Genomic DNA, 15045 nt, shown 5'->3' with positions numbered 1-15045 from the left:
CATACTTAGATCAATAGAGTGCATTCATCTGTTAGCAGAGGATCAAATCTAAATGAACCCTTATTGCCTTTTAAAGGCTACGGCTGCTTCTTCCCCATCGCCACTTCCCTCTCCACTTGCACAATATTTAAAGGGGAGGTGCAATGTGCCTGACAGAACAACACACACATGATCCCATAAGGCACACTCTTTGCTACAGTCACTTCAGCAGGACTCCACCATACTGCCTCCACCTCCAAGAGACGCTGAGGGGTCTCTCAGGTGAATGGGAAATATCTCTGTGAATGTGCAGGGTAAAGAGCAGCAGCACAAGACCACAATCACACTAATTTTGGGAATGGCAATATTCATATACACTGCCAACAGCCCTATTTCCAAACAGACAGTATTTAAATGGTAGAATAAACAGCCATCTGCCTCTGTGGGATGGTAAAGTTGGAGAGTAGGGTACAGACTAGCCTGATATATGGTGACCGAGGGACGCAGTGACAAGCACGTGCAACACCATTGCTGGGAAAGGAACCAGACAGACCATGCCGTGGTGTTGCCCCTTCACACCAACTGGTGAGTCACCTTTTCAAGTCACTGACTTCTACAGTAGAAGTACTCATGTTTAAAGTTTCTAGGAAATTGAAATTTTCAGTCTAAGGAAGTCTTTCACCACATTGGAAGTGCGATGGACATTCAAGCTCAGCACATAGTGCAGATGCCTCCAAAGACAGAGGCTGTTTACCACTGACTTGCCTATTAGGAACTCTAGAAGCAGAATCATCCTTTCTTACAGCTTCCCTATATGGATGAAACCTGACCAGCATTAAACCTAAAGGCAAACACCTTAGAAACAGCTTCTCTGGAAAAAACAATTACTTATTCATGGTTATGCACCAAGACTAGTTAAAACATGATGTATTAGCATACATTACTAACACCCAGAACCTGAGCAGCATACTTACTCAACAACTGCACTCCTCTGTGCCTTTGTTGACCGGTTTCATAGACTAACCCAAATTAGCTACATATCTGAGTGTATTTGCTAGAAACATTAGCCAAATGCACTCAGAAAAACACCAAACCAGTTTCCTTTAAGTCTTGTTGCCTGCATCCCGTAATTCATCAGCATTTACAGCTGATGCAGGAAATTCCGTGATTCCACCTCAGATCAGTGCCATGCCAATCAGCTTGCCATATCAGCTACATCAATGACTTTCTGCTTCATGAACCTTTGCTGGTGCTTTGTGGTTTACTTAAGTACCAATAATTACTTAAAACATTTTGAATTCATGATACGCACCATTATAAATGCACTGAAATGTAGAGCCATTGACTCCTCGAACATGGAGCCATTTACACTGCCACAACAGAGAGAATAGAAATATTCCACACTTCTGCTTTTCTGCACCTTTTTGGATCACCTTATCATCCACATGTAGCAATGAATTCCCACAATATATTACAAGAACTCCTCCTTGTTCTTCACAACAGATGTTTTTCATGGATAATTTTTACCTTTCAATCCATCAGCTTCCTTGGGTTTTGTAGCCCTCTATCCACTCAAATACTGCTTTTAGTTCTCCTAACAAGAATATACTTCTATATACAGCAATAGCAGCATTTTTTTCTTCTTAGTGCACAAGGGGAGTGGGAAGAGTGACAGAAGACTGAGCTCCCTTTATTCACCTTGATTAGAAGATGGGAAAAGAGTAATTTGCCTAATTTATCATTTTAGAAAAAAATCTCTTTCAGAACAAAATACAGGCATATATATCAGTCAGCCTTATCTAATACTTAGATCATGAACACTCATTCAGGCAGCCAGGTACCTTCAGCCAACTGATTGCCTTTGCTTAAGAACACAAGAGTCAATATTTTAAATAAAGACACTGAAATTTCACTGAGGCAGCAAGAGACCTTCAACATACTTCCTATTTCAAGCCAATAAGTTGAAGAACTTCAAGTAATGCCAATAAAGCCAACATTTTGGTTTTTTACAGAACTTTTCTCAGGCAAAGTCATAAGCAATTGAAGATAACACTTTGGGGATGGATTGCTTTCCATGCTGCATAGCCAACTGCATTCTTTCAACAAAGCATTTTCTCCCAAAAGGTTCACATAACTTATTTTCAATAGTACTGGGAGAGGGAGAAAAAGTTAATTTAAAATATTCTGTTAATTCTTTTCTTTAAAGAGATCTCTCTTTCCTTTCCCAATTCTGAATGCTACAGTGCCATATCTAGGAGTAAAAAAAAAACAACCAACCAAATATTGCCAAACACCACAAAGAACAACTTCTTGCAATCTTCTTGAAAATTTTTCAATATCTGGCAAACTAATAAACATTTTAAAAAACTTCTGCAACCAACATACACTAAGAGACTTGAAATTTAGGAGGCAAACCTGCTGAAGAGAACCTGCATTTTAAGTTTGCTGCTTAGACAGTAATTTTTTCACCTCACTGGTTATTGTTCTGGTCTTCCTAGAATCCTCACTCAAATTCCTACAACTGGTATGAAGTAGGACACTGGCTAGCAAAAGCTACATTTTGCAAGGGGCTGGAGAGACTGGACCTAGTTGGGTAAAGAGGCTACATTTATACTAACAAATTAAAGAGTCTCATGCCACAATCATCTATAGTTAAACTGCTGTCACAGTTTTTTGGCTTGCACTGATTTGCAAGTTTTCCAAACACTGAATGAAATTCAGTGTAGGTGAGCAGCAACTCTCACAGGCAGGTGACCTGCTTTAGAAAGTAGATGTTTAACCATAAAGCAGTCATTTTGGTCTCATGATTACAAAGCTGTCTCTGGCACTGCAACTGTTGGAACAGAGAGAAAGAGAAAAAAAAGAAGAAGAAGAAAAAACTGTGGAGAGAAGGAGACCCTGCATGAAAATGGCAGTAAAGCTACACATCTAGAACCCAGGCACACAGAGATAGGAAATTTAGCAAGTTCAGTGCTTTGTAAAAAGAGTTAAGACTAAAGAATTTCTGCACATTAGACCTCTGTTCTGTAACAGCTCTTCTGTTACGATAATCTTCATTGGAGAAGACTAGAAGTAACAAGACAAGGCAGGTATACAAAACTTTTTATTGACAACAGAACAATAGAGAGGAACGTCACCACTTCCCATTCCTCAGGAATGTCTCCGTTTCACAGTCAGTCTGCTAAAAGTATACTTTCATGGTAACAAGCAACACAAAGGCATGGAGCTGTCTGTAACCTCAAAAAAATGTTTCATCAGTGCAGTGTAAAGGGACCGACAGTGTGCAGGTGTGCAGGCCCTGTCACAACACAAACATGGCAGGCAACGGTATATGCAGAGCCAACAGGCACAGACACAAAGCAGTCAGAGGCCTCAAGTTATCTCCATCATTTCCATCTAAGGGCAATACCTGACGTGCTGTTCCATCCATGTTCTGTTCCAGAAGTGAATATGTTACTCCCTCACTCCTTTTGCTTCTCCTGTCCTCAAAGATGTTAATACTTCCAGCTGGATGGTACCATGTCAGAGAATGCCTGAGCTTTTATATTTTGCTACCTCATACCAGTTCATGCATGCACTTGAGTTTACTTTCAGAAGCTTACATTGACATAAAGAAGCGGGGGGGGGAAAGTGCTGCAAAAAAAGAAAAGTATTTAGTTGTTAATTCTTCCTTGCTAATAAAAATATTTGGTAGTTGTTGAATATACTCCTTGTAATGTTGTTTTCAAAAAGTATGTATGCAGTCTACTTAACATTTTAAAGAAACTGCACATCAAACTATCTCAACATAATTTCAAATACTCAGAAATTAAATTTGAACCAAAATTCAATCTATACAACAGAATATCTTAATTTTAGTTTTCACAGTACACAGAACTGCACACTTAGTGCAAGATGAAAGCAGTCTCTCTTCTCTATTAAGCTTTCTCTGCCTGCAGAACTGTACCGGGGACCCTGTGTAGTAGCTTATACGTTTATTAACATTTATTAATTTAACATGTTTTTCCTTTAGTTAATGGATGTGCCTCTGGATGTGTAGACTGGTTATTAAAGTGCTTTAACATAAAACAAAAACCCAACAAAAGAAAACATCCCTCAAAAAACCATAATAGATGAGAGAATTTTATCTGAAGGACTTTGTACAGCATTTACAATGTCAGCATAAAGCATCTGAAACATGAGCATTCCCTGCAGACTGATGCGGTGCAAGCAGTCTCATACATTAGATACTGCAATTCCTCTGGATTCAAGATGCACAATACTTACAAAAACAACCCTAGAAGCAGAGACAAATGCTGGTGGCTCTTCCTCTTCTTTTTAGAAACATAATTAAAAAATCTGCATTACTCTCTCATAATTTAAATACATAAGTAATCTCCACTTTTATTACTTCATGACAATAACTTCAAATTTACATTATTTTAAGTACCGTCAGAATAGCTCCATGTATAATACAGATATTTGCTGATATCCTGTCAGAAAATAAAAAAAACAAAACCTTCCACTATATAAAAAAAATAATGCTGGAAAGACAAGAACACAGAACAGGACTTGGTACAGACTATGATTTCAGTTTTATATCAACCACAGTTAACCCAAAATTAACAGATACACAGCGATATTCAAAAGCAGTGCAAATATCTTTGGAGGTTAGAATAAAATTATACTACAAGAACATAAGACAGAAGAAATTAAAAGGCAAGTACTTCAAGTACAGGAACCAGTCTCTGTGAGGTCCATCTTAGTGTTAGCTGGGAGTTCCTCTTCCCATCTTACTTCTTCCTCTGGAACACGTTAGCCAACATTGCACCTGACGTAGTCAGCTGGCCCATTTTGTTCAAAAACTTGGTCTTTGTATCTTCACTCACCAGGCTCGCGGCAATTGACATCGAGCTAGGAAAATAAAAAATTTAGTGACATAAGACTACAAAGAAAAAAGAATATTATGCTGTTATTTATTAAACAACTAAAGTGTCTTTGCGTTTTAGAGGTTTCAACATAAAAGACCAGTCCATGAAGAATTGAAAAATCACCACCTAGTGCAAATATACACTGTTAAATCGATTCTAATGTCCTCACAGCCCTTGTGAAAATGGTAAAATATTTCTGTCCACACTACTTTTTGGTACCTTTGGATGTCCCCACATTAGAATTTATTACCTATTCAGCAATTGCTCTAGTGACAAATACCTCTGTGAAAGATTGGCTTTATCTCCTCACCAAAAATGTCAATCCTTAAATTTATTTAGTATAAGTATGACGGTACTGGTTCAGACATGGACTTACCTAGTCTGAGTATCCTGCCTCCAACAGTGACCATTAGCAGACATGTACAGAAGAGTAGAAGCAAGGCATGTACAAAACAGCGACCTCTTGTCTTAATTTTCAACTGTCTTGTTTTCCAACTATTTCCAACCTGAGCAGAATTTAAAACTGGGTGTGGATTGTCAATCTAGTAACTCCCAATAAAACTTTATTTTTATTGATCAGCTTTCCTTTGATCTCCTTGTAAATGTCTTGTAAACCCCACCCTGAGTCATACTGGGTCAGCCCCTCGCTGGGTAAGGAGCGTTCTCCTTCTGGTTATTGTGAACGTGGCTCCTACTACCTGTGCTTGAATGTTCCTGCTTCATACATACTAGATAAGACAATGAAGAGTCCACAGGTTTGCCACAAACTGGACTGGAAGGAGCAACCCAATCAGTGCTGAAGCTACAACATGCTACAACTTTGAACGCATTAAGAAATTATCCAAATGCTGTGAAATTAAGATTTTTGTTTTTAATTTACAACATATCAGTGAGCTCAACTTCAGATATATATAACTGTTTAGCATAGTAGGAGTAATCTGTCTCAAGACAGAACAAATGTACAATAGCAGGAATACCAATAAATATTCCATACTTCCCATATTTGTAGGAAAATGTTTGCCATTTTAACAACATTAGATAGGGCCAATTTTAAAAACATTTCCAATTAAATTCTCCCTTGTAAGCTCAGCATGGACTCTGCATTTCAAAATTATACATAAGACCACAAAATCTGTCTTACTGGCATAGGCCAGATTCCAGGAACAGACTTTTCAGTCTGCAAGGTTATAAACAGTTCTGTTAGACACAGCTGCATCAAGGCAGGTCATGTCGAAGTTAACTGCTTCAACAGAACTTGAATGATTTCTTCAAAGTCAGCAAGGATGCGCTTAGTACTTTTTCCCATTTCATACCACAAAAAAAGGTGCTTAGTGATAATGAATTCTGGTTCTTTTTAAAGTACCTTAAAAAACAAAAGGGAAGCTTCTCACTAAAGCTGTACTGTGGATTTATAGATAGTTTAATTATAAACTTTTTAAGTCAAATATTTCTTTTAGGCACAATCAATATCTTTGGCTTGATTATACACCTCCCATCAACTAATGAATCACCTATTTCCAGCTGATAAAACTTAGCAGGTAAATTACTGCTACTGTAAGATGCTACTTCCTTTGATTTCATGATAAAGCAAGGGCATATAAACGATGTAAATAACAGTTTAGACTCGCTATCAGCTGGTTAAGGACAAGAAGCTATTCCCGACTGATGTATCCTAGAGTTGCGTGTAACTAGGAAAAATTATTTGGGAAATACTGTACCTTCCAAGCTGTCATGGTTTGAGCAGGCCCAAAATCCAATTCTGATTCCTAGCCCCCCACCCACATCTCAACCCCATGTGAGATGGGTTTTCCAGACAAAAACACGAGACTCAATATGGGGGAAGGAATATATTACAAAGACTATACAGCAAATAAATACTATAATAAATTGTATACAATCTTAACTCTATATCTATCTCTACCATGACAATAATATTTACAATGGGCCCAATCTCTTCTCCTTCCAAATAAAAGTCCAGGAGAGAAGAAGAAGAAAAGACCCCTTCCAGTCTGTCAGCAGCAGGCTCTCTCTAGGCAGCAGGCTCTCTTCTTCTCTTCCAGGCAGCAGAAGCAGTTGCTGGCTCTCTGCCAGCACACACGAGGGGGTCTCCAAGCCCCTCGGCCCTCCGTCCTCAAACGGGGGTCTTTCCGTGGACTACATAACCCCAGACAAGGTCGTTCCACCACGGTCATATCACGAAGCACGGGGGTCTTCGTGACAGTCTGGTATCTTCAGGGGAAATCAAGCCCCTGTGCAGAGCTCCCATGCTCTGCCTCAAAGATGGCTGCCAGCTTCTCTGAAGCTGCAGCAAGGAGGGGGGGGAAAGCCCAAGGTCACCCCCTCCACACACATTCCTTTGGCCATCCTGGCTGAGCTCTCAGGAGGCCGGAGCTTCTTAGCTCCTCTCTGTAGTGCATACTGCACTTTAGGACTCTACTCAGTCCACCACCCCCTCCTCTTTCTCGGAGGGGTCTCTAGCGAGTTTGGGGGTTTTGGTTTGAGCCAGTTCTTACCCTCCGAAACTCTCTTCCTGCCGCTGGCTCGGGTCTCTTGTCCTGCTTTCTGCTGCTGGCTCTTTTCGTTTCCTCAGACAGCTCTGTGTCTGCTTCAGTTGCATACCGGCATCTGCTGCTTCTCTTGGTTCTTATCAGTTGGCTCTTTGCCACTGCTCTTCGGACACTGCTGTTCTGCTGCTGCTCCGTCGCTGCTCCCAGCGTCTCCCACTTCTGCTTACAGGGGAGAAAACTCCCCCAGCTCCTAGCCACAGGCACTCAGTCCAGCTAACACTGTTCCAAGTCCCTGCAGCCCCCCAACTGGGGGCTGGGGGGGCAAAGCCCCCAGGGGCCCTAAGCCCCTGCTTCGTGGCTTCTACAACATGGCCACCCTTCTTCTTACAACAAGTACTACTGCTTCTTTTCCGGTCTCCAGAGATATGTTTATATTTTGCAGGAGCACTGATTGGTCAAGCCCCAAGGGTCACCACCCCCTGGGGGTTACCACTTTCTTAGTTTCAGGGGGAAAACCTGGCTCAAACCACTACACAAGCATAAGCAGCATTAAGAAAATAAACCTGCCCACTTCAGAAAAGAAAGCCCATCAGCTGGTAACGAACCTGTAGTTTTCAAACAAACTGTGCTTTCGCTATTCTAATGATCCTGAATAAGTTTGAGGAAACCCAGGAAATGTACTATTGACATTCAAAACAGTTTTGGGGGAATATCAGCCATCTGCTGTCAAAAATTAAAATTTAACAACTGGAGTGTCTAGGACTTCATGTTTTCTATTACTATGTTACTTCAAATATAAATATAATCCACAGCACTCAGCAGACTTAAAAGTTTAAATATGCCACCAAAGTACTTCTATCACTATGCAAATTGAACATTTAAACATACCAATAAAAATAATATGAAATCAAGTAATTTGAGTCTCACATCTTCAAAAAGTAATCAGAGATCCAAATAAGGCAGTAGCATATCTTGTTTGAAACAACTGGTCCTATAGAGAAGTCCTTGCATTTATTAGTTATTTAAAAACTAAAGCAAAACCCAACCCACAAACAAAAAAAATGTGTAAACATCAAATTTTTGACCAGTGTCTAGATGAATTACATGCTACACAGAGTTCTGCCTGTTTTATGGGAAAGCTCTAGGCCAAAACAAACATTCATGCTGGGCATTTTATAAAAATCAGCTTGTAACATAAGTTCTTAGCCATGACTGAAATACCTTGTTAATTGCTAAAGAAAATGTTTAACAAAAGTGGCTATCCAATATATAAAAATGCTAAGTTTAATCTTCTTAAAAAACTATTTCTTTGACCCCATATTATTTGACAAACCTTTTCTAACAGCAAGGGGGAAAGACAAGATAATCAGCAGCATCTTATGATTGCTTTTGTATCTGTTTTTATTTCTGTGCATGCATTCTCATGCTGTTAACAAAACCCAGTAATTTATATCCCAGTTGCATTTAAATCCTTTGTCAAATATATAATTGTCACTGAAATTAGGAACTGAAATTAGCAAGGGCTTAGGGAAAAAAAGGAGATATTTATGTATATGAAAAGGTCATTTCTTCAGTGGTAAAATATTTCTTGTTAATTTTGTACAGTAAAAGATCAGACCATAGTCTGAATTTGAGTAAAAAAGGGGAAGACTAATTAAGGAACAAGGGAACACACTGCAAAGACTTATCCTTTTCAAAACTTAAGTTTTCAGCAGTTGCATCCTAAAAGAAAATATACTAGATGTTGTATCAGGTTTGCATTTACTGGTTTCTGCAATGGCTTAATAGGACTAACTGTGATTTCGAAGTATTTACTACCAGTAATCCCCAAAATATCTTATTTGGTGCATGAGAGACTGACCCTTTTTCCACACCACATTTCTTCTGTTCAATTCTTGCACACCTTTCCTATTTTGGTAATTCTCAAACTACCAGTTGCTTCCAGAACCATGCCTGAGCTCTTTCAAGAAGTAAATTCTATCCATTTGTTACAGATATGGAGGCATGACACAAAGAAGCTTCAGTAATTGCCTCAATTCCCATGGCAATGTATTGGGATTGAGGACAGATTTTCTCTTAAGATACCTACTGTTTCTTCTCAAACTCTTCCTGGCAACACCGCTAAGGATTTATTAAGTTATATAATTATCCACGAGAAGTTACCTGTCAGGATGCCATTCCAAGCAACAAGTATGCAAAAGACCACATACAACTCATCATAATGACACTAGGCTTTCCAAATCTCCACATCCAACATGGGTCTGTTAGCTACCTTTCTTTTCAGGAAATTCACACAGGTAGCTCAATTTATACACTGGAGAAGCTGTTTTTGTGTGCACTAGTCACAGGCGAGCAAGGTCAGCAGCCTGGAGCAAGCCATTCCCAGGACCAGAACAATTCCCTCAGCCTGCAGGTTGTCCCCACCTAGGGTGGCAAGGCGCATACCACATACCTTGCTCTAAGCACTTAGGCCAGACACTCCCAGCTTTCTCAGATTCGGGACAGAAATTTAAATACTGCTTTAAATGGATAAAAAATTAACGACAAAGTAACACAGGAAAACAAGAAAGTCATTTCTATTGATACAAATAAAAATTTCTTGTCCTGTGTTTTTCCCTGGAGACAGAAACAACCACAAACTGTGTTAAAGTTCCTAAAATCTGTTTTCAAATACAGAATATGTCAGTATGGGATTTCTGGTCACAAACCTTGGACACCATTATGGAATACATTCTGCAGAACATTACTCGGGAGACATATAAAAAAAAGGAAGTGGAAGTCTTACCCTTGCGGTTCTTGGACGGTCTTGTTTTCCACTTTCTGTTCACACTCTTTTATCATGGAGCTCAAAATAACCTAAGGAAGAGAGATACATGACATTTGACATTTTTCCTTTTACATTAACACTTCTTACGAAATGTACTCTGCAACTAATTCTAACATTAGCAGAACTGTTTGAAAAGTTTTTTTGTTCCCCAGTTACCTGATGTCTTGTGGCTAGAACCAGAAAAATGTTCAAAATACCTTAAGGAAGTAAAAGTTTTTGAAACAGTTGCAGGAGTTCCAGATGCCCTCCTGTTTCCCCTCACTTTTTGAAATAAAGTGAACTCACTTCTATGACATACCATATCTTCATGAACATTATGCATGAAAGAAAAAGGAAGGAAAAAAAAAGTGTGATGGCATCCCGAGACAACGTCTTAATGGAAAGGAAGTGCTAAAGCAAACTCGGTATCATTCCACTGGTATCTTCCAGGGTTCCTATGCATCATGGCTTTTTTCCTTTACTTAAGCAATTGTAGTGTTAAAGTTTCTGCAAAGTATTTAAGACTGAAAACACCTCCACACTGACATTTTTACATTTCTCCAAAAATAAAGAAATGATTCCCAGGAGTAGACTTTAAAAAAAAAATACAGTTCATGGGACAGGTATATGGCTCCCTGCCCTGCTCACACAGTATTTAATGTGTACACACACATTAAGACAAAAAGCATTTGAAACACTTAGGCAAAACAGTTACGCAAATGTGCATAATGCAAAATGTGAAACTATAAATATATATATACACACACACGCACTGCATAAATGGAAACTTATGCTGCTCACAGCTCAGGAGAAAGTGAAGCAATTTTTTTTGAGACACTAAACTTAAAATCTCAAAGCTACAAGCAATATAAATTAGTAGTGTCTTACCAAATCAGAATATCTACAGTAAAGGAAAAAACTCAATTTCTATCTCTAAAATATGGATCAGTCACTAATGGTTACTACCAGCTGGTAACTGTTTTTAAATGTATTTATACACATTAAAAAGCTGGTTTCTGTCAAGTTGCTTTGGACATCTGCAGCACAACCTTTAATTACACTGGTAAGAAGTGGCCTGGTCTGCAGACCTGTGCCACTGCTCACTCTATTTCTCCAAAGGTATTACTCCAGCATTTGAGACATTGTAGATAGCAGGTGTTATATACACCTGAGTGTTTCAGAGAGCAGCATTCAAAAAGGACTACAACTCTTCCTGCTAAATCTGCCGTCCTTCATTTGCATAAAACGTTATACAAGGTACTTAAACTCAGTAGTACAGAGATACAAGAGAAATACATTCAGAATTCCTGTGAAAAAGCAAGCTTTTTGTTCTGTATCAAAAAAATCCCCTGAAATTAATAAGCACAATGGCCATAATTTTGGTTACTTAGCATTTCTACCTGTGCACTGGAACTTTTCCACATTTTTGTACATCTATCTGAATCTAGATGCTCCAAACATCAACAATATGAAGTCTTGATCAAAGGGGAGAAAAATTCATCATGGACTCAGAATCATTTCAGTAACATGATGGAGTTGCTGGCCATTGCGCATCTCCTTCTGGGAAGGTTTTGTTAATTTTTGGATGAAGTGGAGTAATTCTTTCCTCTTTCCCAAATCAATTTATCTTAAAGTTCAGGGTGAAACAGAGGAAAGATATAAATATAATATCATATGGCAATTCTACATTATGGCTTTGCACATACTGCTCCGACCTGTTCCCTTGGGTTCTCTTTGTTTGATCCTAGGACTGATTATGAAATCATGTAGACCTCCTTTAAGAGAGAGATTTTAGAGTTGTAACTCTATATTTAGAGACATTTAAGAGATATAACATGTTTAAGTATTATAAACAATACTGCAGTATATGGACTAAATATTTTCATCAAGTACTGACTATATCTCATTATCATGCAACTCACAATCCAGTTATTTTGAAAATAAACAGAAGGCAAGTGGAGAAGGGGGAAGAAGGGACTTAACATTGAACTAGAGATGCTGATAAAGTATCTGAAATGTTTGCACAAGGTGAAATCTTTCTTTTAAAGATGAGGAGATCTGGCCTAAATGCCCAACTTACTCTTTTGTTTATATGAAAAAAGGAAAGCAAGTATGAGGGATAAGTGGTAAATGTTGCCCGACAGGATCACAAGCCAATCCCACAAATGTTACCTTTCCAAGATAAGCATAAACTCTGTAGTGGTGTTAGAGCCATAAAAACTAAGGCTCTGTAAATGAGAAAACCATAAAATCAGCTAGGTTGGAAAAGACCTCTGAAATGATCAAGGGTTGGACTTGATGCACTACCACCACAGTTACTAGACCATGGCACTAAGTGCCACATCCAGTCTCATCTTAAAACCTCCAGGGACGGAGAATCCACCACTTCCCTGGGCAGCCCGTTCCAATGCCTGATTACTCTCTCTGTAAAGAATTTCTTCCTAATACCTAACCTAAACCTCCCCTGGCAGAGCTTAAGACCATGCCCTCTTTTCTTACTGACAGCTGCCTGGGAGAAGAGACCAACCCCCACCCGGTTACAACCTCCTTTCAGGTAGCTGTAGAGAGTGATGAGGTCTCCTCCGAGCCTCCTCTTCTCCAGGCTAAACAACTCCAGCTCCCTCAGCCTCTACTCATAGGACTTGTGCTCCAGTCCCTTCACCAGCCTCGTTGCTCTTCTCTGGACCTACTCCAGCACCTCATTATCCTTCCTGAACTGAGGGGCCCAGAGCTGGACACAACACTCAAGGTGTGGCCTCACCAGCGCTGAGTACAGGGGGAGAATCACTTCCCTGGTCCTGTTGGCCACACTGTTCCTGATCCAGGCCAGGATGCCATTGGCCTTCTTGGTCACCTGGGCACACTGCTGGCTCCTGTTTAGCTTCCTGTCAATCCAAACTCCCAGCTCCCTTTCTGCCTGGTTGCTCTCCAGCCACTCTGTGCCCAGCCTGTAGCGCTGCATGGGGTTGTTGTGACCAAAGTGCAGGACTCAGCACCTGAACCTCATCCCATTGGAATCAGACCATCTCTCCAGCTTGTCCAGGTCCCTCTGAAGAGCCCTCCTGCCTTCTGGCAGATCAACACTCCCCCCCAACTTAGTGTCATCTGCAAATTTGCTAATGATACACTCAATCCCCTCATCCAGATCATCAATAGAGATATTAAACAGGACTGGGCCCAACACTGATCTCTGGGGGACACCACTAGTGACCGGCCACCAACTGGATGCAGCACCATTCACCACCACTCTCTGGGCCTGGCCCTCCAGCCAGTTCCTAACCCAGCACAGAGTGCCCCTGTCCAAGCTGTGGGCTGCCAGCTTTTTCAGGAGCATGCTATGGGAGATGGTGTCAAAGGCTTTGCTGAAGTCCAGATAGACCACATCCGCAGCCTTCCTCCCATCCATCATGTGGGTCACCTGATCATAAAAGGAGATCAGGTTGGTCAGACAGGACCTGCCCTTCCTAAACCTGTGCTGGCTGGGTCTGATCCCTTGTCCATCCTGTAGGTGCTGTGTGATTGCACTTAGGATGATCTGCTCCATAACCTTGCCAGGCACTCAGGTCAGGCTGACAGGACTGTGATTTCCCAGGTCCTCCTCCAGCTCTTTTTGTGGATCAGCGTGACATTCGCCAACTTCCAATCATCTGTATTTTTGTAAGTCGTATAACCATTTGAATCATGAATAACACCAGAGTAACCAAAATACTGAGAAAAGGGTTAATTCTGTTTATGCAAATATCTAACTATTTGAGATAGTAAATGGCATTTATTTCAGAAAACTATTTTAAGACAGAAGGCTTCCAAGACAGACACTAGAACTAACCGGGCCTCAAAGCCTCTACCATAGTGCAAATATTTTTAATTTCATATTTCTCTCCAGTTAAAAAAACAAAGCACTTGGCATCATGCCTGAAGCCACTTAATCACAGTGATGCAAAATGTGGTAATGGAGGATTGAGAGCTGTCTTTCCTTATTGATTTATTTTTAATCCTGTTCAAGTCCTCAGTTCCTTCTCTGACTAACAAGACTTAAACTCAGTCAAATAAGCTCTTTTGTTCTAATTCAGGGCATCTTTTGAACTGACTATGCCCCTAAAACTTAGAAGTTGCATTAACTACAAAAATGAAGTAAGCAGTATTTGTACCAGTTATCCCATTAGTGAAAGAAAATTAAACTTTTGCCTACTGTAGCTTTCAGATATATTCTTAAGACTTCCCAAATCACAATACATCTTCCAGCTCTCTCTGAACACAGTATCTATCACTGCCACATCTCCAGTGCTGCCTGTGGTAAAGAAGCACAATTCTGTTGCCTTTGACCGATGCTCAGTTCACTACTGTTCCTCCTGACTCACCCTTCTGAAGTCAGATTCTTTCCTTTTAGGTCGGAAAGTTCCTCAAATAATAATATACAGAAATTAAAAGAATGAGACTATTAGATTAAAAATGTAACTGGAAGAAGGAACTTTGTAACTGAAGGTAAGGACTTAGGACTCCTAGAAAATACAGTCATCTCAAGTAAGTCACTTTTGCAAACATAATAAATTAATTTCCTCATGTACTATGTAATCCATGAAAGTGCAGTATTAACCTTCAAAGACCACAACAATGTTCCTTTGTACATTTTGATTAAATCTTTTTCTTCATCTCTTGAAATGTTCATCCTGTTAAACCTTCCCCCAACATGCAACTAAACTATGTCTCTTGTTTTCAGCTACTGACTTAACATCTAAGTGTTTCAATCAGATAGTATTCATCCTCTTCAAGTATTTACAAAAAGTGCATATACCAAGATTTTCAAGTTTCTCAAGTTGGCTTCTCATACTAATTCTTCTATTTT

The 15045-nt window shown here is 39.8% G+C and overlaps 1 protein-coding gene across 7 annotated transcripts in view; it reads right to left on the bottom strand.

Moving 5' to 3' along the window:
• Window positions 1-3064: 3064 nt before the first annotated feature.
• RELCH (RAB11 binding and LisH domain, coiled-coil and HEAT repeat containing) overlaps window positions 3065-15045 on the bottom strand; it is a 79725-nt gene continuing 67744 nt past the window's right edge. For 5 of the 7 annotated variants that reach the window (XM_027682306.1, XM_027682335.1, XM_027682299.1 and 2 more), the window contains 2 exons: window positions 10182-10252; window positions 3065-4872 (listed from right to left, as the gene is read on the bottom strand). In XM_027682306.1, the coding sequence (XP_027538107.1) occupies window positions 4752-4872; window positions 10182-10252 (192 nt within the window). In that variant the 3' untranslated portion in view covers window positions 3065-4751. The remainder of the gene's footprint in view (window positions 4873-10181; window positions 10253-15045) is intronic. The other 2 variants (XR_003534072.1, XR_003534077.1) reach the window with 2 other exon arrangements.

The sequence above is a fragment of the Neopelma chrysocephalum genome, unplaced genomic scaffold, assembly GCF_003984885.1.
Source record: "Neopelma chrysocephalum unplaced genomic scaffold, ASM398488v2 Primary Assembly neopelma1_22b, whole genome shotgun sequence".
Lineage (NCBI taxonomy): Eukaryota > Metazoa > Chordata > Aves > Passeriformes > Pipridae > Neopelma > Neopelma chrysocephalum.
Note: the sequence above shows the minus strand (reverse complement) of the source record. Positions and strands in the feature narration are given on the sequence as shown.